At 47.4% G+C, this 26,476-nt stretch overlaps 1 protein-coding gene across 1 annotated transcript in view; it reads right to left on the bottom strand.

Moving 5' to 3' along the window:
* Positions 1-26,476, bottom strand: part of SMPD4 (sphingomyelin phosphodiesterase 4) — a 1,415,848-nt gene that overhangs the window by 1,349,781 nt on the left and 39,591 nt on the right. Inside the window, exons 3-4 of the mRNA XM_044068837.1 lie at positions 19,382-19,414; positions 13,263-13,287 (exon numbers count right to left, since the gene is read on the bottom strand). Coding sequence (XP_043924772.1) covers positions 13,263-13,287; positions 19,382-19,414 — 58 coding nt within the window. The remainder of the gene's footprint in view (positions 1-13,262; positions 13,288-19,381; positions 19,415-26,476) is intronic.

Here is a 26,476-nt window from a genome sequence, read left to right as displayed (position 1 = left end):
GGTAAAAAACAATGTGTTCATACATCACTATGCTTTTAAAAGCTCTAAGAGGAAATGATGTCACTTAATTACCTCTGAGCGGCGAACATTTTTTAAGGACAAAAAAGTCCAAAACTTATAACATAATCTGTTTTAAAACAATAAATAACCTGTATTTAACACATTTTACAGGTCATAAAATCATATTAATAATAAAACCTTTTTTAAAAATAACAATACTGTATACAAGTATTTTATTAACAACTCTGTTGTATATAAGACTTCTGTACTACCAGGAATATATTTACAATAGATCAAAACAAATGCCTACATTTACAAAAGAGGCAGTACCTAAATTTACACCTTGAAAGATGACTATAGTACAAAAAGAAAGGCAATAATTTAACAATCCATAAGAAAAATGTCACTTCTTCATATAAGTATGTGTGGATGTTACACTGAGACCTAATTAGTGTACTAATTACTCCCAGTCTACTCAGTTGTAACCATTATAATAATAATACAGTAAACTGTAGTAGGATGCATGAACCTACTGGAGAGACTGATAGTCAGAAGTAATAGCCAGAGAAGACTCAGCCAGTGATAAAAACATAAGGAACTCTTCTCGGTCTACTAGGATAGGGGGATGGTGGGTGGGACGCAAGAAAGAAGGCGAGAAGACGACAACTAACATGGAACGTTATGGTAGGTGCATAACTTCTTAATGTTAAGTTGTCTATCTCGCCTTCATTCTTGCTGGTTGGGACAGCGTCCCTAGCACCTCAATCCTGGGTGGCTCATCGGAACAGACTCTTCAGAACAGTGGAACCAAAATCAGCTCTGCTCCTGGAGGCCACATCCAGCTTATAATGTGAAATGAAGGTATGAGGATTGGCCCATGTAGCTGCCACACAAATAGTTTCCATTGGCAATCTTGCCTGAAAGGCCACTGAAGTAGCTAGAGCTCTAGTGGAGTGACCTTTGGGTTTAACAGGAAGCTCTTTATTCCTTAACTGATATATAAATGTAATAATAGATGTCAACTACCTAGATAAGGTTACTTTCGACACCGGTATACCTTGTTTACCCTCAGTATAGGACAGGAACAACTGATCTGATTTGCTTGGTTCAATGCAAGTAAAAGCGTAATTGTCTATGAACGTCCAACTGATGTAATTTGTATTCCGCTTTGTTGGAATAATTTGGAAAAAACACTGATAGGTCAATGGACTGATTCAAATTATTATCAGAAGCAACCTTTGGAAGAAAGGAAGGGTTAGTCCAAAGAGAAACTCTATCATTGTGAAAAACTAGGTAAGGACGAACGAACACAAAGAGCCTGAAGTTCAGAAACTCTTCTAGCCGACGTAACTGCAACCAGAAGAAGGATTTTCCAAGAAAGAAACTTCAAAGAACAAGAAGCTGCAGGTTCAAAGGGGGCAGTATCAGGAAAGCTAAAATCAAATTCAGATCCCACGGAGGCAGGGGTTCTCTTACTGGGGGCCTGGGTAGAATGGTAACTTTAAGAAAGGCTTTACAAAGCTTATGGGACACAATGCTTGTATCAGCTAGGCCCGTATGAAAGTTTGAAATTGCAGCTAGCTGAACTCTAACCGTGGCAGAAGAGGATCCAGCTTGAAAAAGTTCCGCGAGAAATTCTAAAATATGGTGCACAGGGGCTGAAAAGGGATCTACATTCCTGGTCTCTGCCCATAAGGAAAAACGTTTCCACTTACTAGCATAAGTTTTTCTAGTAGTAGACTTGTGCGAGAATAAGAGGTTCGGAAGCCTGGCTAAGGTCGGAAGTGAAGCAACCAAGCAGTGAGCTGGAGAGATTGAAGAGATTGGTGCAGCCCGCTTATTGATGGATCAGAAGGTCTGGAAGTGGGTCCAGGGCTGCTCTAGAAGGTGATGATGCAGGAACGGGAACCAAATTTGTCGAGGCCAGTACAGGGCAATGAGGATCATCTTGCATCCCAATGTGGTACCTTTCTGTATTAGTTTGGGAATCAGGGGAAATGGAGGGAATGCATAGAGAAGTCCCTGAGGCCAATCGTGAACTAGAGCGTCTCTGGGGAAGTGTCCGGGAAGAGGGAGGAGAGAGAAGAAATTGTCGCACTTGCTGTTGAAGGGGGTGGCAAAAAGGTCACAGCAAGGCTGACCCCATTTGCAGAAGATTTTGTCCGCCACAGTCTGATTGAGATACCACTCGTGAGGCATGAGAATTGCTCTGCTCAGCCTGTCTGCTATAACGTTGGACTTCCCAGGGATGTGCGCTATCAGAAACCGTTGGGAAGAGATCGCCCACTGCCAAAGTCGGAGTGCTTCTCGACATAAGGGGTAGGACCTGGTTCCGCCCCGCTTGTTGATGTACCATACTACTGACATAGTCTGTTTGAATTGCAATGGTCCCGGTGGGAAGAGAGTTCTGAAGAGCTTGCAACACTAAAAGCACAGCCCTCATCTCCAAGACATTAATATGCAGATGGTACTCATGAGGCTGCCAGGTGCCTTGGACTGTTCTGCCCTGAAAATACCCCCCCCCCCCACCTGATCAGGGAGGCATCCGTGGTCACTGTAGCCACTGGAGGAGGAAGAACAAATGGTCTTGCCCTGGTGTAATGATGGGGAAACTTTTAGTTATGTACTCACCATAACTTCAGATGTTTGGGATCCATCTCGCCTACATTCTGACTGATGGGTTCGGAGCCGATCCCTCGGCTCCGACTCGGCACGCTTATGCCAAAGAGCGAAGTCTCTTACTGGCTGAGCTTACCATATCCCAGGATGCACCACTACCAGTCCCCCAGATCTAGTTTGTCCGCATACATGCACACATGCATACCCTGCTTATATAACATCGTCAGATGAAACAAGATAAAACAGTAGAACTCAAAACCGTTCAATCTCTTCTGATCTCCAAGGCAGGGGGAAGGAGGGTGGGTATTAGGAATGTGGCGAGATGGATCCCAAACATCTGAAGTTATGGTGAGTACATAACTAAAAGATGTTATGTGATCCTATCTCGCCTACATTCTGACTGATGGGACAGCGTCCCTAGCACCTGAATCCTGGGTGGCTCACTGGAAAACACTCCTGAGTACCGTGGAACCAAATGAAGCTCGCCCTTTAGATGCCACATCCAATTTGTAGTGGGAAATGAAAGTGTGCGGATTGGACCAAGTAGCCGCAGCACAGATTTCCGATATAGCGAGCTTGGAATGAAAAGCTATAGAAGTAGCCATAGCTCTGGTAGAATGAGCCTTGATAGATGTTGTAAGTTGCTTATTCGAAGAATAAGCCTGAGTTATGCAATCTCTGATCCATTTTGAGATAGTAGCTTTTGTGATGGTTTGGCCCAGTTTATTATCTGAGAAGGACACAAACAACTGGTCTGACTTACGGTTGCTGAGTCCTGTCTAAATAGAAGCGTAATTGCCTGTGAACATCCAATTTATGAAGAGTGTATTCTGCTTCATTGGAGAATTTTGGGAAGAAAACCGGTAGCTCTAGAGATTGTTGGAGGCAGAAACTAGAACAGACCTTTGGGACAAAGGATGGATTAGGCCTAAGTGATACTCTATCTTTGTGGAAAATCAAGTACGGTGGCTTAATAGACAGGGCTTGAAGCTCTGAAACTCTTCTTGCAAGTAATTGCAACTAAGAAGGCAGTTTTCCAAGACAGATATTTTAACTCGCATGTAGCAGCCGGTTCGAAAGGGGGGGGATGTTAATGCGTGAAGCACCAAATCAAGATCCCACGGAGGTGCAGGATGAAAAATTGGGGGTCTTAATAGGCTTGCACCTTTAATGAAAGTTTTGCATAGTCTGCTGCTCATCAAAGGAGGATCCATGGATTCGTGGAATTTAGAGATAGCCGCTAGTTGGACTTTAATAGTTGAGACAGAAGATCCCTGATTAAACAGGGATGTTAAGAATTTCAAGACCTCTGGGACAGGAGCAGTGATAGGGTCTAAGCCCTTGAGTTGAGCCCAGATAGCAAACCTCTTCCACTTACTAAGGCACAATTTGTTAGTGGTGGGTTTGTGGGCGAAGATAAAATGTGAACAACTTCCGGGTCTAGTGTGTGCCTTCTAACTAAAGTCGGAAGTGGAGGAGCCAAGCTGTCAATTTCAAAGATTGAAGGGACTGATGCCGATGTCCCGACTGATGGATTAGCAAGTCCGGAATTAGGTCTAAAGTCCACGGATCGTCCACTGCATGCTTCTTCAGGTAGGGAAACCATACCTGACGAGGCCAGTACGGGGCAATCAGTATCATTGAAGACCCCAGTTGAGAAGCTTTTTGAATAACTCTGGGAAGAAGCGGAATTGGAGGAAAGGCATAAAGTAGCCCTGTTGGCCAAGGTTGTGCTAGAGCATCCATGGCTGGTACTCCCTGATGTGGGATCAAGAAGAACCTTTGGCACTTGGTGTTTAGTGGAGTTGCAAATAGGTCGCAGCACGGCCCCCATCTCCTGAAAACCTGAGCTGCTACTGTGTGGTTTAGAGACCACTCGTGAGGAGAGAGAATTGTCCTGCTCAATTTGTCTGCCAATATATTTGACTTTCCCGGGATGTGGGTCGCTACCAAGAAGCGGTTGGTAGCTACAGCCCATTCCCACACTCTCATGGCCTCTCTGCAAAGGGGTATGATCTGGTCCCTCCTTGTTTGTTCAGATACCAAACCACCAACATGTTGTCTGTGTGGATGGCGATGATGCCCTGAGGAAGAAACTTGTGTAAGGCTTGTAGGGATAGAAGTACAGCCCTCATCTCCAACACGTTGATGTGGAGAAGAGCTTAGTCTGGAAGCCAGGAGCCCTGAACTAGTCTGCCCAGCCAATGTCCCCCCCCACCCTATCTGGGAGGCATCTGTCGTCAGGGTAACCACTGGAGGGGAGAACAAAGGGTTTTCCTTGATCCAAATTGGATGTCTGAAGCCACCAGCGAAGGTCCCTTTGCATATTTCCGTAATCATGATGTGATGATTGAGGGAAGATCCTGAAAAGACCATTGAGTTGACAATAGCCACTGAAGAATCCTCATGTGTAATCTTGCCAGAGGAACCAAAAGAACCGTGGCAGACATTGAGCCTAAAACTTGTAGAACCATCCTGGCTGGGGCTTTGGATCTCGAGATCAGAGCTTGAACTTGGCCCTGTAAAGTTTGGATCCTTTCGGCAGGAAGAAAGACGCATCAATCTTGAGTCTATCTCTGCTCCTATAAACTTTATGCTGAGAGGGCAGCAAGACAGACTTTGACCAATTGAATGTAATCCCTAGGGTAATACCCAGGGAGATGGTGGCTTTGAGGTTGTCCATTAGTAGATGCCTGGTGGTGGCAGTCAGGAGCCAGTCGTCGAGATAGGGAAACACTTGGAATCCAAGACTTCTCAGGTGAGCCGTCACTACTGCCAAACACTTGGTGAACACCCTGGGGCTGTGGTGAGACCAAAGGGCAGAGCGCAAAATTGGTAATGACTGACTCCCAGGCTGAAGCGCAGATACCTCCTGGACGCCTGATGTATCGGTATGTGATAATAGGCGTCCTTGAGGTCTATGAAGCACATCCAAACATCCTTCTCCAACAATGGGAGAATGGATTGTAACGTGACCATTCGGAATTTGGATTTCGTGACGGATTGGTTCAGTCTGCTGAGATCCAATATTGGTCTCAGGTCCCCTGTCTTTTTTGGCACTAAAAAGAACCTGGAGTAATTTCCTGATCCGATCTGGTCTGTGGGGACCGTTTGGATGACTCCTTTTTCTAGCAGCTTTAAAGCTTCTGCGGCTGCCATTTCCCTTTGACTGGGTGGTGGGTCTGGGATTCTTTTGGACGGTGGGGGCGAGTATGTGAATGGGATGGTGTAACCTCCGGCAATGATCCGAAGCACCCATCTGTCCTGAGTGACTGACTCCCAGGCTTTTAGGTGCTTGGCAAAACGACACCCGACTGGCTCCGGAGCAGCACAGCCGGGCAATCCCTCATGACGTGTGGGAGGCTGAAGAGCCACGAAAGGACTCGCGGTCTCCAGAATTGCGGGCCCTCTGCCGCCTCTGGGACGGCGTCTCCCTGAAAAATTTCCCCGTCCTCTGCCTCTGGAAGGGAATCTTCCTGCTGTTGGGAGAAAAACTTGAGATTTGCAGAACCACATTTTCCCCTCCTTTAGCCTTGGGGTAAGGCCGAAAGGGAGTGGAATAACGGGCACCTACGGCAGATAAAGTTTTTCCCTCCTGCTCACAGCGGGTAAGGGTGTCTTTAACCTTGGGTCCAAACAATGAGGACCCATCAAAGGGAGCGTCGGTGAAGGAAGACTTGAAGGCCTCCGCAAACTGACACAAGCGGAGCCAGGCTTGTCTCCGTAGAGCCACGCCTGTGCCTGCCGCTCTACCCGCCCCTTCGGCCGCATAGGAAATGAGCCTCATGGACGAGTTAGAAATTGACATAAGGATAGCCAACTGAGAGCTAACCGACTGGGCTAGCTGCTCAGGTAGGTTACCCGCGAGGGAATCTGACAACTCCTTGACCAGATCCCTCTGAAGCCTGGTAAAATGTGCCAAATAATTCAGAGACCTTAAAGTAAAGGCCGCTGAAGTCAGGGTGCGCTTCCCGTACCTGTCCATACTCCTAGACTCCTTATTAGGAGGATGGACGGACGTTGAAGCCTCTGCCACGTCCTGTTGTGTAGCAGATGCCACCACCATGGCATCTACAGCCACTCCTTTAGTGAGGAACTCCTTCTCGGGGGGAGCAGACAAAAATTTATTTGGACGAGAAGGAACAGGTTCCACGGTATCTGGATGTTCCCACGAATTCGACAAACTAAATCCAGAAGCTCGTCGAAGGGCGGAGACACCCAGGAGGCGGAGGGCTGAGCCCCAAAGGCCTTGAGGAGCACTGACTCGTCAGCAGAGGGGGGTTTGGATATCCAGCCGCCTCGTTGTTTGAGGATCTCTAAGATGTCTGCAAATGAGACATCATCCGAGGACGACTTCGGGGACCCCTCTGCATCATCCAGATCAGTGTCTGATGTAATAGACTCGGGGGAGTCCACGTGCTTCCTCTTGCACGATCTCTTCCTTGGGGGTTCCTCGAAGACAACTCAAGAACCCTCAGGAGGAGGGAACCCCACTGGGGTAACCTCAGGCCCGGGCTCCGCTGACTACGGACAGGGAACTGCCAAAGACCCAGTCTCCACGCCCAGGGAAGGTGCCGGTAAAGCCGGAGAGATGGCGAAGAGGACTTGGCCAAGGCACTCCTCATGGCTCTGAAAGCCGGACCCCCAGAATCCTGGGAGTGTCCGGTCCCCAGAGCCGTGATAGCCAACGGAAGTCCCGCAGCGAAGCACCGAGGGGAGGCTCGAACCGAAAGCATAGGCCCCAAACATCACCCCGGGTCCAGCCGAAGAAGTCCAGCGTACCAAACTCGGACCCGAAGGTCCGGTTGGAGTAAGGGTCGGAGCCGACCCTGATATCTCCACCGGCTCCGACAGCACCTGCTCACGGAGCCGAAGCAGTCGGAGGAGGAATGGCAATGGGGTGGGCCAAGGTCATCGGCTCGAAGCCAACTGGGTCGGAACCGAAACAAATTTTTGGAAGACTGGGGACTGGAACAGTCTTTGGAGCACCCTGTCTATATCAGAATCTGACATCCTCAAGACCGAGAGGAAACAGAACGGGTTCGAGATGGCCTCTCCAACGGCCCCAAAGGACTAGGGGACCGCCGAGGAGACTCGACAACCATCGGCGCCAGGAATACACACCAGATTCCATCGGTGCCGAGGTGGACTTGGCGCCGAGGAGGAAGTGTCTGAGCGGGCACCTTTGTCGGCTCCGAGCAGTGGAGCCGGCGAAGATGACCCGCCTCGATGCCCCAGCTATCGGCTCCGAAGCCAGAGGAGTCGATACTGGTGGCATCGAGGCAGACCGTTCGACCTCGGCTCCAAGTCCTTGGAGCCAAGGAGAGGTCTGCCTTTGTTTCTTAGCGATCGGATCCGACGGACTGGTCGGAGCCGACGCCCTTTCTTTGGCCGGAGAAGGAGAGGATGCCAAAGCTTCTTCGAAAGAAGGTTTAATTAATCCCTTAAGAATTAATTTATTTTTCCTCTCCTGGAGGACCCTTGAGGAAAAAGCGTGACATACACTACATGATTCCTGTAAATGTTTTGCCCCTAAGCAATACACACAGAGCGAGTGATCGTCCGTGATGGACATTTTGAAGCTACATTTTACACATTTCTTAAAGCCCGAAGGCCTAGGATTCTGAGACATAATCGAAAATTTCAGAAAACTAACTGGAAGAAACACTGGTGACACACCTAGAATAGGCTTACAGTTATCACTCGCAATACTCTGTAGTCAAAACACAGCACAAACTCTGTAAATTTGAATAATTTCTCTCTGCTAGTTCTTCTTAAAGAAGAGAAATATAAAATGATCCGAAACAGAACCAAGTCACCTACAAATAAAAAGACCGGAAAGGCCTTTCCAGACAAGAGGTACTCCTAGTCCACACTCACAACACAAGAATTCACCAAGTGAATTTTGTCAAACGCACTCTAAACACAAGAATAGCTGTTAAAACAGCTTTTTGTTGAGAATGAAGAAAATCCTGACAGAAAAACTAGTGAAATAATCACTACTTAACTCAGCCAGCTCGAGACCACGTCTTCACTTGTTAGCGGCAAACGAGATCTGGGGGACTGGTAGTGGTGCATCCTGGGATATGGTAAGCTCAGCCAGTAAGAGACTTCGCTCTTTGGCATAAGCGTGCCGAGTCGGAGCCGAGGGATCGGCTCCGAACCCATCAGTCAGAATGTAGGCGAGATAGGATCACATAACATCCATAGGTTCATAGGTTGGTACTAGGCTATCAGCCCTAGGGCCTACATAAGCCTAGCCATAACAATTCCCGGGCTATTTCTTCCCACACTATTTACTTCCCTGGACCCCCGTCTAGCAGGGCAACTGACATGATCCCGGGGATTTCCTTTCTCCCATCCAATCATCAAGGTTCCTTTTGAAGAGGACCAGAGAGGCACTATGCTTGACATGTATGGGCAATCTATTCCAGAGTCTGGGGAGTCTCTGGGTCAGGAACCTATCCCTCCAGCATGTTTTGTTTATTGTGATGACAAGGTTTAGATCCCTGGAGAGTGTGGCTCTGAGTGATTGGGATTTCTTTAAGTGTAGCATGTCCAACAGCTCTGGGTTTGACATGGCCATGTATGTTAAGCAGAGATCGCCTCTGCGTAGAAGATATGCAACAGAGTATAGCTGGAGTTTTTTTTAAGGCGGTCAGCATACGGCATCTGCTTTAGGCCTGTGATTCTTTTAGTGAGGTATTTCTGCGGCCTTTCCAGTTGTTGCAGATGTCTTGAGAGGTACATACCAAACGGGGCGTTGTATTCTATAATGGGTCTAATGAGGGATGAGTACAGTGGGACAATGACCTTTTTTTCTGGATGAAAAGCCCTTAGTGATGAGGTGTGCCACATAGGATGCATGACTGTGTGATCATTATCGAGACATTGGGAGTTGCTGGAAGGACCATTGTGTGAACAGCATCCACTGAAGAATCCTCATGTGAAAATGTACAAGGGGGACTAGTATTATAGCCGCTGCCATAAGACCCAATGTTCTTAGGACGGATCTGGCCTGAATTTTTTTGCATCTTAATAAGACCTGCACAGGTCGTCGAATGTCTAACATTCTATCTACTGGAAGTCTCGCTGACATGTCCTTTGTATTTAAGTTTGCACCTATAAAAGGTGATAGGTTGACAAGGCAACAATGCAGACTTTTCGAAATTTATTGTGATGCCTAGTTTGGAGCAAGTTTGGATGGTGTAGTCTCTGGCTCGCAGCAGGTGATGCCTGGTGGTTGCAGTAAGGAGCCAGTCATCTAAATATGGAAACACCTGAAATCCTTGCCGTTTCAGGTGAGCGGTAACTACTGCCAAGCATTTGGTGAACACCCTGGGGGCTGTGGTGAGACCAAAGGGCAGAGCTCTGAACTAATAATTACTGGCTCCCAGCCGGAAGCGGAGGGATCTTCTGGAGAGTCGGTCTATTTTGACATGGTAATACGTGTCCTGAAGATCTATGGAGCACATTCAATTATCCTGACTCAGAAAGGGTAAAATGGACTGTAGCGTGACCATCCAGAACTTCGTTCTTTGAACAAGTCTGCTGAGATCCAGAATGGGTCTCCAGTCCCCTATCTTTTTTGGTACCAAAAAGAACCTTGAGTAAATTCCGGATCCTTGATGGTCTACTGGGACTGACTGGATGGCTCTTTCTTAGCAGTTTTGAAATTTCTTGAACTGCTTGATCCCTTAGATTGGGTAGAAAATCTGGAAGGGATTTGCTGGGAATGTGTGTAGTGCGAAGGAAGGGGATTTTGTAGCCTTCGGATAGAACAGACAGTACCCATTTGTCTTGTGTTATACTTTGCCAGGCTTTTGGGTACAGCAATAATCTTCCCCCGACTACCTCCGAAGGTGGGCAGCACTTCAGGGATGCTGGAAGGGCTTGTCAGAGAAAGATTCTCTTTGGCCCTGATTTTGTGGACCCCCTCTGCCCCTAGGGTGGCGTCTATTGTTGTTCCCTCCTCTGCCCCTGGAGGGGAACTCTCCACATGTGTCAGGCACTGCTCCCTGGGGTTTCCAGAACCACATTTTCCCACTCTTCTGACCCTTGGGATACGGTCTTGAAGGAGTGGAAAAACTGACTCCCACAGCAGAGAGAGTCTAGCCTTCCTGTTCACACCTGGTAAGGGTATCCTTCACCTGTGGTCCAAACAGAGCAGGACCATCAAAGGGGGTGTTGGTGAAAGATGCCCTGAAGGGTTCCGCAAAGTTATGCAACTGCATCCAAGTGTGCCTCCTCAAAGCCACGCCTGTGCCTGCGGCCCTACTCGTGCCATTGGCTGCATAAGAGATGAGCCACATGGAGGACTTTACTACCGAATTAAGAGTCGCCAGCTGGGAGGCAACCTTAGCCTGGGCCCCCGCAGCTGATGGATCTTGAAGGGTATCTCCTAGCTCTTTAAGGAGATCCCTTTGAAGGTGGGTAAAGTGGCACAAATAGTTCAGTGACCTCATGGAGAAGGTCGCTGAGGAAAACATCTGCTTCCCATATCTGTCCATCGTTCTAGATTCCTTATTAGGAGGATGGACAGACGAAGAAGTTTCCACCAACTCCTTTACTGTGGCCGCTGCTACCACCATGGCATCAACGGGAACACCCTTGGTCAGAAATTGCTTGTCTTGTGGGGCAGTAATAAATTTTATGGGCCTGCGGAGAGTTGGTTCCATTGTGTCTGGAGCTGACCACCCCTTTCGAGCCACCACGGACATCAGTGGGTCGAAAGGCGGAGACTCCCAGGAGGTGGAGGGTCGGGATCCAAACGCGTCCAGGAATACTGACTCATCCTCGGAAGGGTTAAGAGTAGTCCAGTTCCCCCTCTGCCTAAGAATCTCAAGGATGTCTGAGAAGGAGACGTCCTCAGAGGGGGATCTCGGGGAACCTTCCGACTCCAAGTCGGTATCTGAAGTGACAGACTCAGGGGAGTCAACATGCTTCTTCTTACATTTTCTCTTTCGAGGGGGCTCCTCTGAATGAACGGGGGAGGCCTCGGAAGAGGAAGATACACCCAATGGGGTGCCCTGGAGCGCTTGTTTCCCACTCTTGGGGTCTGGAGGAGGGGCAGAGGCAGGAGCAGGCACCATGGGGGGAAGAGCCGATGAGGCTGACCGTGAGGCTGACTCAGATGCCAGCACACTCCTCGTGACCTCAAAGGCACCTCTTCCTGATACTGGAGAAGGCTCCAGCTCCGAAGAGACTGGAATCCTTCCCGGCACCGAGAGAGACTGCTCCGAAGCCAATGTAGGAGCCGAACTCACCTGCGCCCAAGGGAGAATGGGGTCGGACAAGGGTCCGATGCCACTCGCTCCCTCGAAGCAGACGAGGGAGTCCCGGCTCCCAGATCCCTCCAAGGACGGCACCATGGAAGAGATCGGAGCCAACGACGGAACCGAAAGGGGAGGTATCGGTGCCAACGGTCCCACGATCCCAGTCTCAGCATGCTCTGGCTCCGAGCTCAAGGGATGAGTCGAAGGAGGAACTACTGCAGAGACAGGTAGAGCTGAACCCTGATGAGAGGGGCTGGATAGCATTTTAGCCAGGGCCTGCGATTTTAAAAGCCTGCTCACCACTCTCTCCAAATCATGGTCAGATAGTCTAGACGACCGAGAAGAGTGGGATCGATGACTTCTCTCCGATTGCAACAAGGGCGACCCCGGAGCCAAATGTATCTACTCTAAGGATGGTGATCTGGATCGTTTTCGACTCCCTGACTGTTCCGACAGAAGAGTCGGGGCCAACTGGGAGATAGGTACTTCGATTCCAGCCGGAACCGAAGCTGAAGCAGACGCCACACCCGATGACGGCTCCGAACTGGGAGCCGGTGACTTCGATGGCTTGGAAGGTTTCACTGACAGCCTTGGCCGGTGATCCTTCAGGTTTAAGCAAACCCCTAAGGATAAGCTTATTCCTACGGTCCTGCAGGACTCTTGGACTAAAGGCGTGACACACCGAACAAGAGTCCTGCAGGTGTAGGGCGCCCAAGCAATAGACACAAGAAGTGTGACCATCTGTCAGTGACATTTTCTGACAGCATGAGTCACACTTCTTGAATCCAGACACTTTCCTGTCTTTAGATATTCCTGTAAAGGCAATATCAAAATACAAAGAAGAGTACAAAGGGAAGTAGGTAACTAGAAAAAAACACACACAGTCCACACAAGTTACCACACCCTAACAGCGCACACACACTCCATAATAGAAGAAAGGGTAAACTGACCTACCAACTACCACAAATTCTAATGAAAAAATTTTACTACCTCAAAAAAGGAAACAAGGATAAGCCTCTAACTAAAACGGCTTACCTTAAAAAGGAAAATGGGAGTGGGGGAGGGGAAAGCTCTCTAAGAAAATGAGTTTTCAAGGGGGGGATTAAACACTAACAAATACCTACAATACTACAACTATGTACGAACACTAAATATTCTAACTAATAATATACAAAACGTTCTAAATATATATCAATAAAGTGAAAAAATAGGACCTGAGCCAGTAAACGCAACCTCGTAGCAGAAGCGGCAAACAAGATCTGGGTATCTAGCGCCAGGCATCATGGGATATAGGGGGGGCTTCGAGCCAGTAAGCAGCTCTCGAGCTTTTGAAGATGGCAGAGTCGGAGCCGAGGATCGGCTCTGAACCCCAACCAGCAAGAATGAAGGTGAGCTAGACAATTTAACATCATGTAATTATTCACAACTAAACCTTCCAGTATTACTAGGGTTTAAAGACATACAAAAAATACCAATGGCACAGACTTAACCGTTTTCAAAATATGGACACAAAAGTTATAACTAATCCATTCTGCTGTGAGAATATAATTAAAGCAAACTAAGAAGAGGGTGGAGGAGACAGCTAAGAGATCAAACAGCCTCTTGGAAATGTATGGAAGGGGTAAAATTACAATTCCTGGGAGGCCCCGTGCAGAGTCAAGACTCCAGTGCCATAAATGAGAAAACAGACTTGCAGCATCACAGCTCAACAGGAAAGGAGCAGATGAAAGACTTACAGTGTTTAAAGGAAGGCAGCAGATGAAAGATGCTAAAATCCTACCACATCTGCACTCCATCCTGTAACCCTAAGAGAGGACAGCTGAAGTCTTCCACTTTGCTTCTCTTTCTGTCAAGAAAAGCAAGATGGCAATAAAAGGATAACAGAAAGAGAAAAAGCCAAGAGAGGAACAAAGACCTAATGTACTGAAAGGTAATAAAAGTCTGCACATCTTACAGGTAAAGGCATCATATCTAGATCTAAGGATGTTATATCTAGATCTAAGGAGGTTATAACTCCACTCCACTGCAAAAAAAGAGTAAAATCCCATGATTGGAGGAACTCCCTGGTCAGCCTCAGTAAGAAGCTGAGATCCCTCATAAAATCCTCCAATGCTAGTTATGAAAACAAAATTGCCACTGATTCTAAAGACGACCACAAAGCATTTATAGCTATGTCAAGAATCTCAATGGCAACACTCTGATCTGCTCTGACTTACAGCACAATGACACTAAATGTACAGAACCAACTGATATTGCCAACATCCTGGCAGATAGGTTCAGTGTTAACTTTACCCCCTCTCACCCCCTAAAGGGCCCATCTCTATAACATAAGAATGCAAAGTTCCTGCAATCATGGCTGCACAGGTAAAACCCACACTCTCCAAAGCCAAGGACACAGCATCCATGGGACCGGACAACATCCCAGGCTGCATTCTACACGAACTGCAAAATGAACTGGCACCCCCAACTAAGCACCATGTTCAATCATAGCCTCACTTCAGGCTTTGTGCCCACTGAATGGCACACAGTGACGGTTATCCCACTCCACAAAGGGGAAGCCACCATGGACCCCAGGAACTACCGCACCATTAGCCTAACGAGCTTGGTCTGCAAGGCCATGGAATGGATCTAATAAACAAAGACACTTGGTAATCTCCAAACTCTGGACCCCACCCAGTTTGGGTTTGTAAAAGGCAGCTCATGTCTCCTAAACCTGATAGACTTCTTTGAAGCAGTTACCAAAGCCGTAGATGAGGGTAAGGTGGTTCACACAGCCTATCTAGATCTCACCAAGGCTTTTAACACCATCCCCTACTCTGGAATTACAGATAAACTCACGAAACTAGGTATAAATCCCTATGTCACAAAAATGGGTTGTCAACTGGCTCATTGACAGAACCCACACTGTGAAAGTAGCAGATTCCAAATCAGACTTCAGACCAGTGACAAGTGGAGTACTACAGGGTTCAGTCCTGGGTCCTCTCCTGTTTGGTATCTACTTCTCTGAAGTACAGGCTAACACAGATCATCTTTGGCTAACAAAGTTCGCAGATGACTGCAAACTAGGAGCCATAATCAAAACTCCTAACGATGTGGACATCCTACAAAAGGGCCTCATGGAGACAGACACCTGGTGTCAAAGCCATGGCATCAAGCTTAATGCCAAAAAGAACATTGTCATCCCCTTTGGTAAAAACTCTGTACCCATGAGCTACCACATAAGTGGCAGTCTACTTAACACCGAAAGTGATAAGAGACCTTGGGACACAAGTGGACAGTAGTCTCTCCTTTGATAATCACATTGACACAGTAGTCAGGAAATCCTTCTAAGTGGCACACCTCATCACAAAAGGTTTCTCATCCAGGAAAAAAAAAAAAAAAAAAGAGGTCATTATTTCCCCCTCTAATCGTCACTCATTAGACCCATTACAGAGTACAATACCCCTTTTGGTATGTACCTCACAAGACATCTACAACAACAACTGGAAAGGCCGCAGAAATACCTCACAAAGAGGATTACCGTCCTCAAACAGATGCTCTACACAGACTGTCTCAAAAAACTCCAGCTTTACTCTGTCGCATATTGCCTAGTCGGAGGCGATCTCTGTCTAACATACAAAGCTATGTCAAACCCAGAATTCTTGGACATGCTCCACTTAAAGAAATCCCAATCCCTCAGAGCTACATGCTCTAGGGACCTAAACCTTGTCACCACAATAAACAGAACATGCTGGAGGGATAGATTCCTGTCCCACAGACTTCCCATACTATGGAACAAACTACCTATCTATATCAAACAAAGCTCTTCATTAGCACTCTTCAAGAAAAATCTTGATGATTGGATGGGAAATAGGAAATTCACCCTGGGGATCACATCTCTGGCTCTGCTCAACAGGGGCACAGGAAAATAATTGTCTTGTGCGGCGAAAGCCAGGGTACCTTTTTAGCTCGGCTTATATAGGCCCCTAGGGCCAATAGCCCAGTACCTACTTATGAACCTATTACTTGGTCTGATGAGGGCAGAGTGCAAGTAAAATGTTTCCTTTTGCATGCATCTCACCAGACAACCGCAACAATTAAGAGTTACTACAGAGGTTTCTAACCAAGAAATGACAAGGTACAGAAAACAAGTCATACACGGAAAGACTGAAAGCTCTTTCACTGTATTCTCTCTCCTACAGGTTGCCAAGCGATGACCTTTGCCTGGCTTACAGGGCAGTCTCTGACCCAGCCCTGGAAGTGCTAAACATTTGCAAATCAAACAGCACGAGGGTCGCTAGCTACAGGGATCTTAACCTAGCCTCTGACATGAACAGGTCATACTGGGGAGAGATGCATCTCCCAGAGACTGACACTTCTCTGCAAAAGCTTCCAATTCACGTGCAGCACAGCCCCTCCCTGACCTTCAAAGGCAACCTAGACCAATGGATGGTTGACAGCAAATACAATCCTGGGGTGGCTCTCATGTCTCTCCTGGACAGAGGAAGTACCCTTACTCTCTGCAAGCATCACTCATCTAACCAATGACAACTGGAGCAACTAGAGATAAATATGGCTAGGTCTGTAAGGGCTCTAGGGACGTTAGCCTAGTAATCTTCTATGAACCTTTAACTTTACTGAAATTCACCAAACGACAAAATTAGGCCAAGTGAATAAGTAAAAAGAACGTTTTATTTAAAAATAAATAAATAAAAAATTCTCTAGCGCCTTGGCTATACAAGCCTTTATAGAGCATCATTTTCAGTACTTTTTTTGTGTATCAATTTTCTATGAGACTGTTTCATGGTAGGGGTGAGGTGGAAACAAGAGAAAACAGCCCTGCAAAGTTCTATGTCAAGCGGTCTCGACATCTGTGATACAAGTTCTAGAGTTCCTGTAACCAGACTTCATTAAGGAATGTGAAGATCTAGCACTGTTGAACTCTAACACAGGATGGAAGCATCTTACAGACTGTGTGTGAAGAATGGAGCGTAGTTAGGAGTGATCCTGCAAACAGATCACATCTTTGCTGCAATCAACTGTTTAAACAAAGTTTTGTAGCAGTGATTTTGAAAGTTCTACATGCATATTGAATTGAAGCAAAATGCCTGCCACTGAAATCCTTTTGATCTGTAGTAACAGCATTTGATAAAATCATCCCAACCACCTGGACATGATAATTTTAGACACACTGGAATCCAATTTCATTTTAGGAAGAAGAAAAAAAAAAACAAAAACAAAACAAAAAAAAAAAAGAGAGAGAGAGAGAGAGAGAGAGAGAGAAAGTACAGTTGTGTACACTTACCATAAATGTAGATGTTGAGTGAATTCCTTGTTGCAGTCATCACATTTGGGTTATCTGCCTGCAGGTAGCCCTCAGTCGGCCGGAATATCAGAGTCTTGGGATTTCTGCGTCGGATGCTGTCGCTTCTTCCATGACATCAGGTCGTCAGGGGTATAAAACATGCAGCAGATGCCATCACATCAGTTTCTTGCCTCAGATGTCAGGAGCCCCCACAACAGGAAGCAATTACATGGTGTGGAACACTCCCAGTAGAAAGTAAATACCAATGTTATAAGATATGGCGAAATAAAAAAGGATAGGTAAAAAGTACAGAGAAGTCAGGGGGCTGGAGGGAGGGTAACTAGGACTGCAACAGTGAATACACTCAAAAGATCTACATTTATGGTAAGTGTACATAAAGTACAGTTTTGTACCTACCATAAATGTAGATGTTAGAGTGTTCACACTGCTGCAGTCATTACACTTGGGTTATCCTGCCGTCAGGCGGTCCCACAGTCGGCCCGAATTCCAAAGTCTTGGTCCAGCGTCGGTTGCTGTCGCTTCTTGCCTGACGTCAGTGCGCCAGGGGTATAATAAGATGCATCAGATGCCATTTTCTTCAGTTTTTCTTGCCCCAAATGTCAGGTGCCCCCAAATAGGTAGGCAATATATATTGCTAATCAAAAATATACAATAAAAACAATACCTTCAGTTACCAGCAAATACATCTCAAGGGTTGTATAGGATAGAAAAGTATAGATAAGTCTAGCTAGTTCAGAGGGGATGGAGGGCGGGTAACCTGGACTGCAGCAGTGTGAACACTCGAACTCTGGCTAACAAAGTTTGCAGATGACTGCAAACTGGGAGCCATTATTGAATCCCCAAATGATGTGGATACTCTACAAAAGGGCCTTACAGAAACAGATGCTTGGTGCCAGAGCCATGGGCTCAAGCTCAATGCCAAGAAATAAGAAGTTATGTACCTACCATAACGTTCCATGTTAGTTGTCTTCTCTCGCCTTCTTTCTTGCTTGATGGGTTCGGAGCCGATCCTCGGCTCCGACTCGGCACTTGCTAAGCTCGAGAGTCACTTTTACCAGCTCGAGGCAGCCCCATATCCCATGATGCAAAGCGGTAAGTACCCAGATCTCGTTTGATGACAAAGGGCAACAGCACCAAGCATAAAATACTTCCAAAAGGAAGAAAGAAAACTTACAGATGGAAGAAGGACCAGGTCTGAATGGTCTTCAGCATAACAGCTTCTTATAACAAGGTCTGTCCAGGCCAGGGGGAAGGAGGGAGGGTGGCAAGAAAGAAGGCAGAGAAGACAACTAACATGGAACGTTATGGTAGGTACATAACTTCTTAATGTTAAGTTGTCAATCTCGCCTTCATTCTTGCTTGATGGGACCGCGTCCCTAGCACCTCTATCCTGGGTGGCTCAATGGAACAAACTCTTGAGGACTGTAGAGCCAAAACTGGCTCTGTCCCTGGAGGCAAAGTCCAATTTGTAATGGGAAACAAAAGTGTGAGGAGTGGCCCAAGTGGCCGCTGCACAAATAGTGTCTAAAGGAAGTCTAGCTTGAAAAGCTGTAGAAGTAGCTAAGCTCCTAGTTGAATGTGCTTTAGGTTTTGAGCACAGCTGTTTTCCCCTGAGCAGATAAATTTCAGAGATGACCGAAGAAAGCCATCTGGACAAGGTCACTTTAGAAACAGGAAGGCCTTTTTTATTATCCGCATAGGAAACAAAAAGTTGATCAGATTTTCTATATTTTTTTGTTCTGCTCTAATAATATGTAAGTTGCCGGGGGACATCAAGATAATGTAGCTTTTGTTCAGCTCTATCTGAATAGTTAGGAAAAATACAGGAGATCAATGGATTGATTCAAATTGTTCTTTGAAGCGACCTTAGGCAAAAAGGTTGGGTTAGTTCTCAAAGATACTCTGTCTTTGTGAAAAACCAAATAGGGGGGTCGAACCGAAAGAGCATGAAGTTCTGACACCCTTCTGGCCGATGTAATAGCCACTAGGAATAAAGTTTTCCAAGAAAGATATTTCAGGGAACAAGAAACAGCTGGCTCGAAGGGGGGAAGAATCAAGGATGTCAGCACTAAATTTAGATCCCACTGAGGAGGAGGATTCCTGATTGGAGGCTTTAGTAGGAAAATTCCTTTCAAGAAGGCCCTGCAGAGCCTATGGGACATAATATTATGATCTGCTATACAGACATGAAAATTGGAAATAGCAGCCAATTGAACTCTGACTGTGGAAGAAGAGGAGCCTGCATGAAAAATCTCTGCTAAGAAGTCCAGGACTGCCTGAACAGGGGCAGTAAAAGGATCAATATTCTTGGCCTTAGCCCAATAAGAGAAACGTTTCCATTTGCTTGTATAAATCCTCCTGGTAGAGGATTTTAGTGAAGCTACTATGATGTCTCTAACTGGGTTAGAGATCAAAGGAAGCCTGGCTAAGGAAGGAAGTGGAGCAACCATGCTGTGAGGTTGAGAGAAGGGATTGACCGGTGCAGCTGACCCAATTGGTGAATCAGAAGATCTGGCACTGGGTCCAGATGCCACGGCTGCACCAAAAGGTGATGGAGGAACGGAAACCAAACTTGTCGAGGCCAGTAAGGGGCAATGAGAATCAATTTGGCTCTCAAAACGGTAGCTTTCTGGATAACCTGAGGGATCAGAGGAAATGGAGGGAAGGCATAAAGAAGTCCCTGGGGCCAATCCTGGGTCAGAGCGTCTCTGGGAGGATGGCCTGATGGAGGGAAGAGGCAGAAGAAGTCTGGACATTTGCTGTTTTGGGGAGTAGCAAAAAGATCGCAGCATGGACGACCCCATTCCAGAAAAATCTCTTCCGCTATAGATTGCTTGAGAGACCACTTGTGAGGCATGAGAATAGCTCTGCTCAATCTGTCCGCTACAATGTTGGTTTTCCCAGGGATATGCGTTGCTACCAGAAACCGATGAGAGGAGATCGCCCATTGCCAAAGTCTGAGCTTCTCGACACAAGGGGTAGGACTTGGTTCCGCCCTGTTTGTTGATATACCAAACTACAGACATGTTGTCTGTGTGGACTGCAATTGTCCCTACGGGAAGAAAGTCGTTGAGGGCTTGCAACGTTAAAAGCACTGCTCTCATCTCCAGGACATTTATGTGCAGATGGTACTAGAACGGCTGCCACGTCCCATGAACCATCCTGCCCTGATAATGACCCCCCCCACCCGATCAGGGAGGCATCCGTGGTGACAGTGGCTATCGGGGATGGGGGTACAAAGTACCTGCCTTGGTGAACCTGAGGAGATGTGATCCACCAAGCAAGATGCTCTTTGCATGTCTGTGTCACCAGAATCTGGTGACGCATTGGAAGTTGTTGGTATGACCATTGTGTGAACAGCATCCACTGAAGAAGGCGCATGTAGAATCGAGCCAGGGGAAGAAGAGTAATGGCCGCAGCCATGATACCTAAAACCTTTAGAACCATCCTGGCCTGTACTTTCTTGTTGGCCAGAATGATTCTGACATGACTCTGAATGTCTGAAACTCTTTGATCTGTAAGGGTAGCTGACATCCGAACAGTGTTTAAATTTGCGCCTATGAAGGTAATAGACTGGCAGGGCGATAAGGATGACTTTTCGAAGTTGATCGAGATGCCCAAATGAGAACAAAGGTTTATTGTGTAATCCCTGGCTTGTATAAGCTGATGCCTGGTGGTGGCTGACAGGAGCCAGTCGTCGAGATACGGAAACACCTGGAATCCTTGACGTCTCAGGTGAGCCGTGACCACTGCCATGCATTTGGTGAACACTCTGGGGGCTGTAGTGAGACCAAAGGGCAGGGCTCTGAACTGGAAATGACTGGACCCCAGCCGGCGGAGAAATCTCCTGGAGCGTCTGTGAATTTTGATGTGATAGTACGCATCCTGAAGATCTATTGAGCACATCCAGTTGTCCTTCTGTAAGAAGGGCAGAATTGACTGAAGAGTGACCATTCGAATCTTGTCTTCCTGACAGACTTGTTGAGTCTGCTGAGATCCAATATTGGTCTCCAGTCTCCCGTCCTTTTGGGGACCAAAAAGAACCTTGAGTAGATTCCGGGCTCTGAATGGTCTGTTGCAACTGGCTGAATGGCTCTTTTTTGCAGTAGTTTTGAGACTTCTAACTCTGCAATTTCCCTTAGACCGGGTGGTACATCTGGAAGGGAACTTGAGGGGAAGGGACTTTCCTCGAAAGGAATTATGTAACCCTTGGATATGATCGACTGTACCCATCTGTCTTGAGTGAGGGAATGCCAGGCTTCTGGGTACAGTGATAATCTTCCCCAGACTGCCTCCAAGGAGGGACAGCCGGGCAACATCTCAGGGATGCTGAAAGGGCTGGTCAGAGAGAGGCTCTCTGTTTCCCTGGTTTTTCGGACCCCCTCTGCCTCTAGAGTGGCGTCTGTTGTTGTTACCCCCTCTGCCTCTAGGGGTAAACTGACCACGTGAATCCGGCGTGACTCCTTGGGATTTACGGAACCACATTTTCCCACCTTTCTGTCCTTTGGGATAAGGTCTAGAAGGGGTGGAAAAACGGACTCCAACAGCAGAAAGAGTCTTGCCGTCCTGTTCGCACCTGGTCAAGGTTTCCTTCACCTGAGGGCCAAACAAAGCTGACCCATCAAAGGGAGAATTTGTGAAGGACGCCTTAAAGGGATCCAAAAATCACATAGCCGCATCCAGGCTTGGCGTCTAAGAGCCACACCTGTACCTGCGCTCTACTCGCTCCATCCGCAGCATAAGATATTAGCCGCATGGAGGAGTTTGCAATGGAATTGAGGGTTCCTAGCTGCGAAGCAATTTTTTCTTGAGCCCCTGCAGCTGTAGGATCCTGAACTACTTCACCCAGCTCCTTAAGGATATCCCTCTGGAGTCTGGTGAAGTGACATAGGTAATTCAGCGAACGCATAGCAAAGGTCGCTGAGGAAAACATCCGCTTACCGCACCTATCCATGGTCCTAGAGTCCTTATTAGGAGGATGGACGGGCACGGAAGGATCTGCAAGTTCCTTTTTGGTGGCCGCAGCCACCACCATGGCATCAGCGGGGACACCCTTAGTGAGGAATTGCTTGTCACACGGGGCAGTGATAAATTTTGAAGGCCTCCTAGGGACTGGCTCTACAGAGTCAGGAGCTGCCCACGCCTTCGTGCAATAACCTGCATAAGGGGTTCGAAGGCGGAGACACCCAGGAGGTGGAGGGCCGAGATCCAAACGCCTCTAGGTACACTGACTCATCCTCAGAGGGATTGTTGGTGGGCCAGTTTCCCCTCTGTTTAAGGAGTTCTAGGATGTCTGAGAAGGAGACATCCTCAGAGGGGATCTAGGGGATCCCTCTGACTCATCAAAGTCAGTATCCAAGTGACAGACTCGGGGAGTCTACATGTTTCCTCTTACAAGTCCTCTTCCTAGGAGGATCTCCAAACATCAGGAGAATCCTCGGAAGAGGGGGAAATTCCCAATGGGGAAACCTGAGGCGGAGGATCTCTGGGTCCTGTAGCAAGAGAAGTGGCAGAGATGTCAACAGGTACTATAGAGGGAGGAGCTACGGGAACAGACTGCTGACTGATACCAGTGGCCAGCACACTCTTCATCACCTCGAATGCTCCCCTCCCAGGCAGGTCCGAGAGAACCCGTTCAAGAACTAGGAACTCCAGGGACCACCGAAAGGGAAGTCTCCGAGGCAGATGTCGGAGCCGAGCTAACCAAGGCCGAGGCTCCAAGGGGAAGAGCGGGTTCGGACAAGGGTCCGATGCCACTCACCCCTCGGAGGAGACCATGGAAGCCCGACCACGAATCCCTCTAAGGAAGGTCTCAAGAGGAGATAAGAGTAGAGGCTGAAGGAACAGAAGGGGTATCCGTCCTCCAGCCGTAGCAGTAACCATTCCCGAAGACTCCAACTCCAAGCTCTGGGGTAGAGTTGAAGGAGGAACTGTAACGGGGTGTGGACCAACAGTCTGTTGAGACGGACTATGTAACATTTGGGCCAGTACCTGTGACTTAAGTAATCTACTGACCACTCTCTCTAGGTCATGATCTGACAGTCTGGATGACCTTGAAGATCGGCTCCGATGGCTCCGTTCCGAAAGAAGAGGTGAAGCCGGAGCCGAAAGTATCGGCTCCAAGGAAGGAGACCTCGACCCCTTCCTGGAATGAGCCATCGGAACCGATACTATAGATCCTGTCGGAGCCGAAGACTTATCGGAGCCGACAGGAAGCCTCGATGTATCGGCTCCAGCCGAGCCGATACAGCCACCAAAGTAACGGTGTCGGAGCCGATCGGGCCGACACCGATGCCTGTGCCACATGGGGGTCGGAACCGATCGGAGCCGACACGAAGTGGTCCATGCAGATTCGGCCCCGGTTGCCATCGGTGCCGAAGGCTTTAAGCCAGAATCTGCTCCAGCCGAGCGATCTCGACTCGAACGAAGTCGGGCCGAGGCCGCAGGCTTAGACACAGAAGCCTGGGCCTTGGAAGATTTAGCTGATTTTGATGGAGCCGACTTAGCCGGAGAGCCCTCCGGCAAGAAGGCCCCTAAGTATCAGCTTGTTGCGTCTTTCCTGCAGGACTCTCTGGCTGAAGGAATGACAAATAGCACAGGAGTCCTGCAGGTGAAGAGGCCCCAGGCAATACAGGCAAGAAGTGTGACCGTCTGTCAGAGACATCTTCTGACAGCACGAGTCACACTTCTTAAAACCTGAGACCCTCTCCTTTGACATGGTGCTTTACAAAAACACACACACACACCAGTCAAAAAATTAAATAAAATACCAAAAGGTATTCCTATAAAACAAACACACACACCCTAACAGGAGGGATGGGATGGGTAAAGTTTGACTAAAAAAAATTAGAAGAGACAGGGATTTTCTGTCAGAAAATGTAAATAATTAACTTATAACTAACAATTAAGGGTTTTTTTACAAAAAGGGGCTTAAATATCAAAAAGGTGAATCACTTACCAGGAGCTGGTAAAAGGAGGACCTCATAAGCGAAGCGGCAAACGAGATCTGGGTACTTACCGCTTTGCATCATGGGATATGGGGCTGCCTCGAGCTGGTAAAAGTGACTCTCGAGCTTAGCAAGTGCCGAGTCGGAGCCGAGGGATCGGCTCCGAACCCATCAAGCAAGAATGAAGGCGAGATTGACAACTTAACATTGTATGGTTATCCCCTTTGGGAAAAAACATGTATCCATGAATTACCATATAGGTGGCAGTACACTAAACACAGAAAGTGTGATAAGAGACTTAGGGACACAGGTGGACAGTGGTCTCACCTTCGATAACCACATCGCCACAACAGTCAGGAAATCCTTCTATGTGGCACACCTCATCGCGAAGGGCTTTTCATCCAGAAAAAAGGAGGTCATTGTCCCACTGTACTCATCCCTCATTAGGCCCATTATAGAATACAATGCCCCATTTGGTATGTACCTCTCAAGACATCTGCAACAACTGGAAAGGCCTCAGAAATACCTCACTAAAAGAATCACAGGCCTAAAGCAGATGCCCTATGCTGACCGCCTTAAAAAACTCCAGCTATACTCTGTCGCATATCGTCTACTCAGAGGCGATCCCTGCTTAACATACAAGGCCATGTCAAACCCAGAGCTGTTGGACATGCTACACTTAAAGAAATCCCAATCCCTCAGAGCTACACGCTCCAGGGATCTAAACCTTGTCATCACAATAAACAAAACATGTTGGAGGGATAGGTTCCTGACCCAGAGACTCCCCAGACTCTGGAATAGATTGCCCATACATGTCAAGCAGAGTGCCTCTTTGGACCTCTTCAAGAGGAACCTTGACGATTGGATGGGAGAAAGGAAATTCACCCCAGGGATCACGTCAGTCGCCCTGCTAGACAGGGGTCCAGGAAAGTAAATAATGTGGGAAGAAATATTCAGGGAATTGTTATGGCTAGGCTTGTATAGGCCCTAGGAATGATAGCCTAGTACTAACCTATGAACCTATGAATCTACATTTATGGTAGGTGCAAAACTGCACTATGTTCATCGTGTTACACTGCTGCAGTCATTACACTTGAGTAGAATCCCAAAGCTGAGGTTGGGCGGCTGGTCTATAAAGAGTTAGGATTGGCTATAAGGCCCTGCAGAACTGCAGTGGCAAATCCTGCTCTGGATTCAAAGTAAAGAGGCAGGTGGTAATGCTTGGTAAAGGTGTGCACTGAACTCCAAGTTGCAGCCTCCAAAATTTCCTTGGTGGGTACCCCTCTGAGAAAGGCTGTTGAAGTGTCTGTTGCCCTGGTGGAATGTGGCCTAATTTTATTTGGGACTGATTTTCCCATGCTGTGTGTAGCAGTATCGAATACAGTGTCCTATCCATTTGGATATAGTCTGCTTTGAGACAGCCTTGCCCTGTGATCCTCCAGCATATGCTACAAACAGTTGCTCAGTTTTCCTGAAAGCCTTTGTTTTGTCCAAGTAGAAGTGTAACTGCCTGTGTATGTCCAGAGAATGCAGAAGTTTCTCCCCTTTATTCTGGGGGTTTGGATAAAAAGTTGGCAAATGGATGGTTTGGTTAAAAGCCACACTAGATACCACCTTTGGCATAAAGGTAGGGTTGGTCCTTAAAGATACCCTGTCCTGATGAAAAATTATAAAAGGTTCCACTGCCATTAATGCCTGTAGCTCTGAGACTCTTCGTGCTGAAGTTACTGCCAGGAGTAGAGCTGTTTTCCATGATAAAAATTTTAGATCGGCTGTATTGGCTGGCTCAAAAGGTGGTAGGGTCAGTTTTTTTAAACTGAAATTGAGGTCCCAAGTTGGTGTTGGTGCTGGTGCTCTCCGGGGCGGTCTTATGTTTTTAGCCCCATTGAGGTACTGCTTTAGCAAGGGATGAGAGAATAAAGCAAGATCCATGTTGTAATGTGCTGAAATGACAGATGTGTGGATCTTAATTGATGAAAAGGATAGGCCTCTGTCCAGCATCTCAAGTATTGCAAAGTCTGAGGAATGTTTGGAACAAAAGGGTCAAGGCTTTGAGCCTGGTTCCAGGCGCAGAATCTCTTCCATTTTTCTGAGTAAGCTTTCCTGGTGCTAGGTCTCCCTGGCCTCCAAAATGACATCCATAACAGCTTTAGAGAGAGGTGTTGCCTGTTTGACTAATGTATCTGCCATGCAGCCAGGTTTAGGGTTTTGAGCTGACCGTGAAGGATCTGATTGTTTTGTTGAGTCAGAAGGTGTGGAATTTGAAGCAAAATCCATGGTGGGCCTTGAGCCAGGTTCCTTAAGATAGGGTACCAGTGCTGGCGTGGCCA

The sequence above is a fragment of the Protopterus annectens genome, chromosome 4.part0 (genome assembly GCF_019279795.1).
Source record: "Protopterus annectens isolate FY-2018-M chromosome 4.part0, PAN1.0, whole genome shotgun sequence".
Classification (NCBI taxonomy): domain Eukaryota; kingdom Metazoa; phylum Chordata; order Ceratodontiformes; family Protopteridae; genus Protopterus; species Protopterus annectens.
The sequence above is the reverse complement of the archived record's forward strand: the minus strand, read 5'-3'. Positions and strand labels throughout refer to the sequence as shown.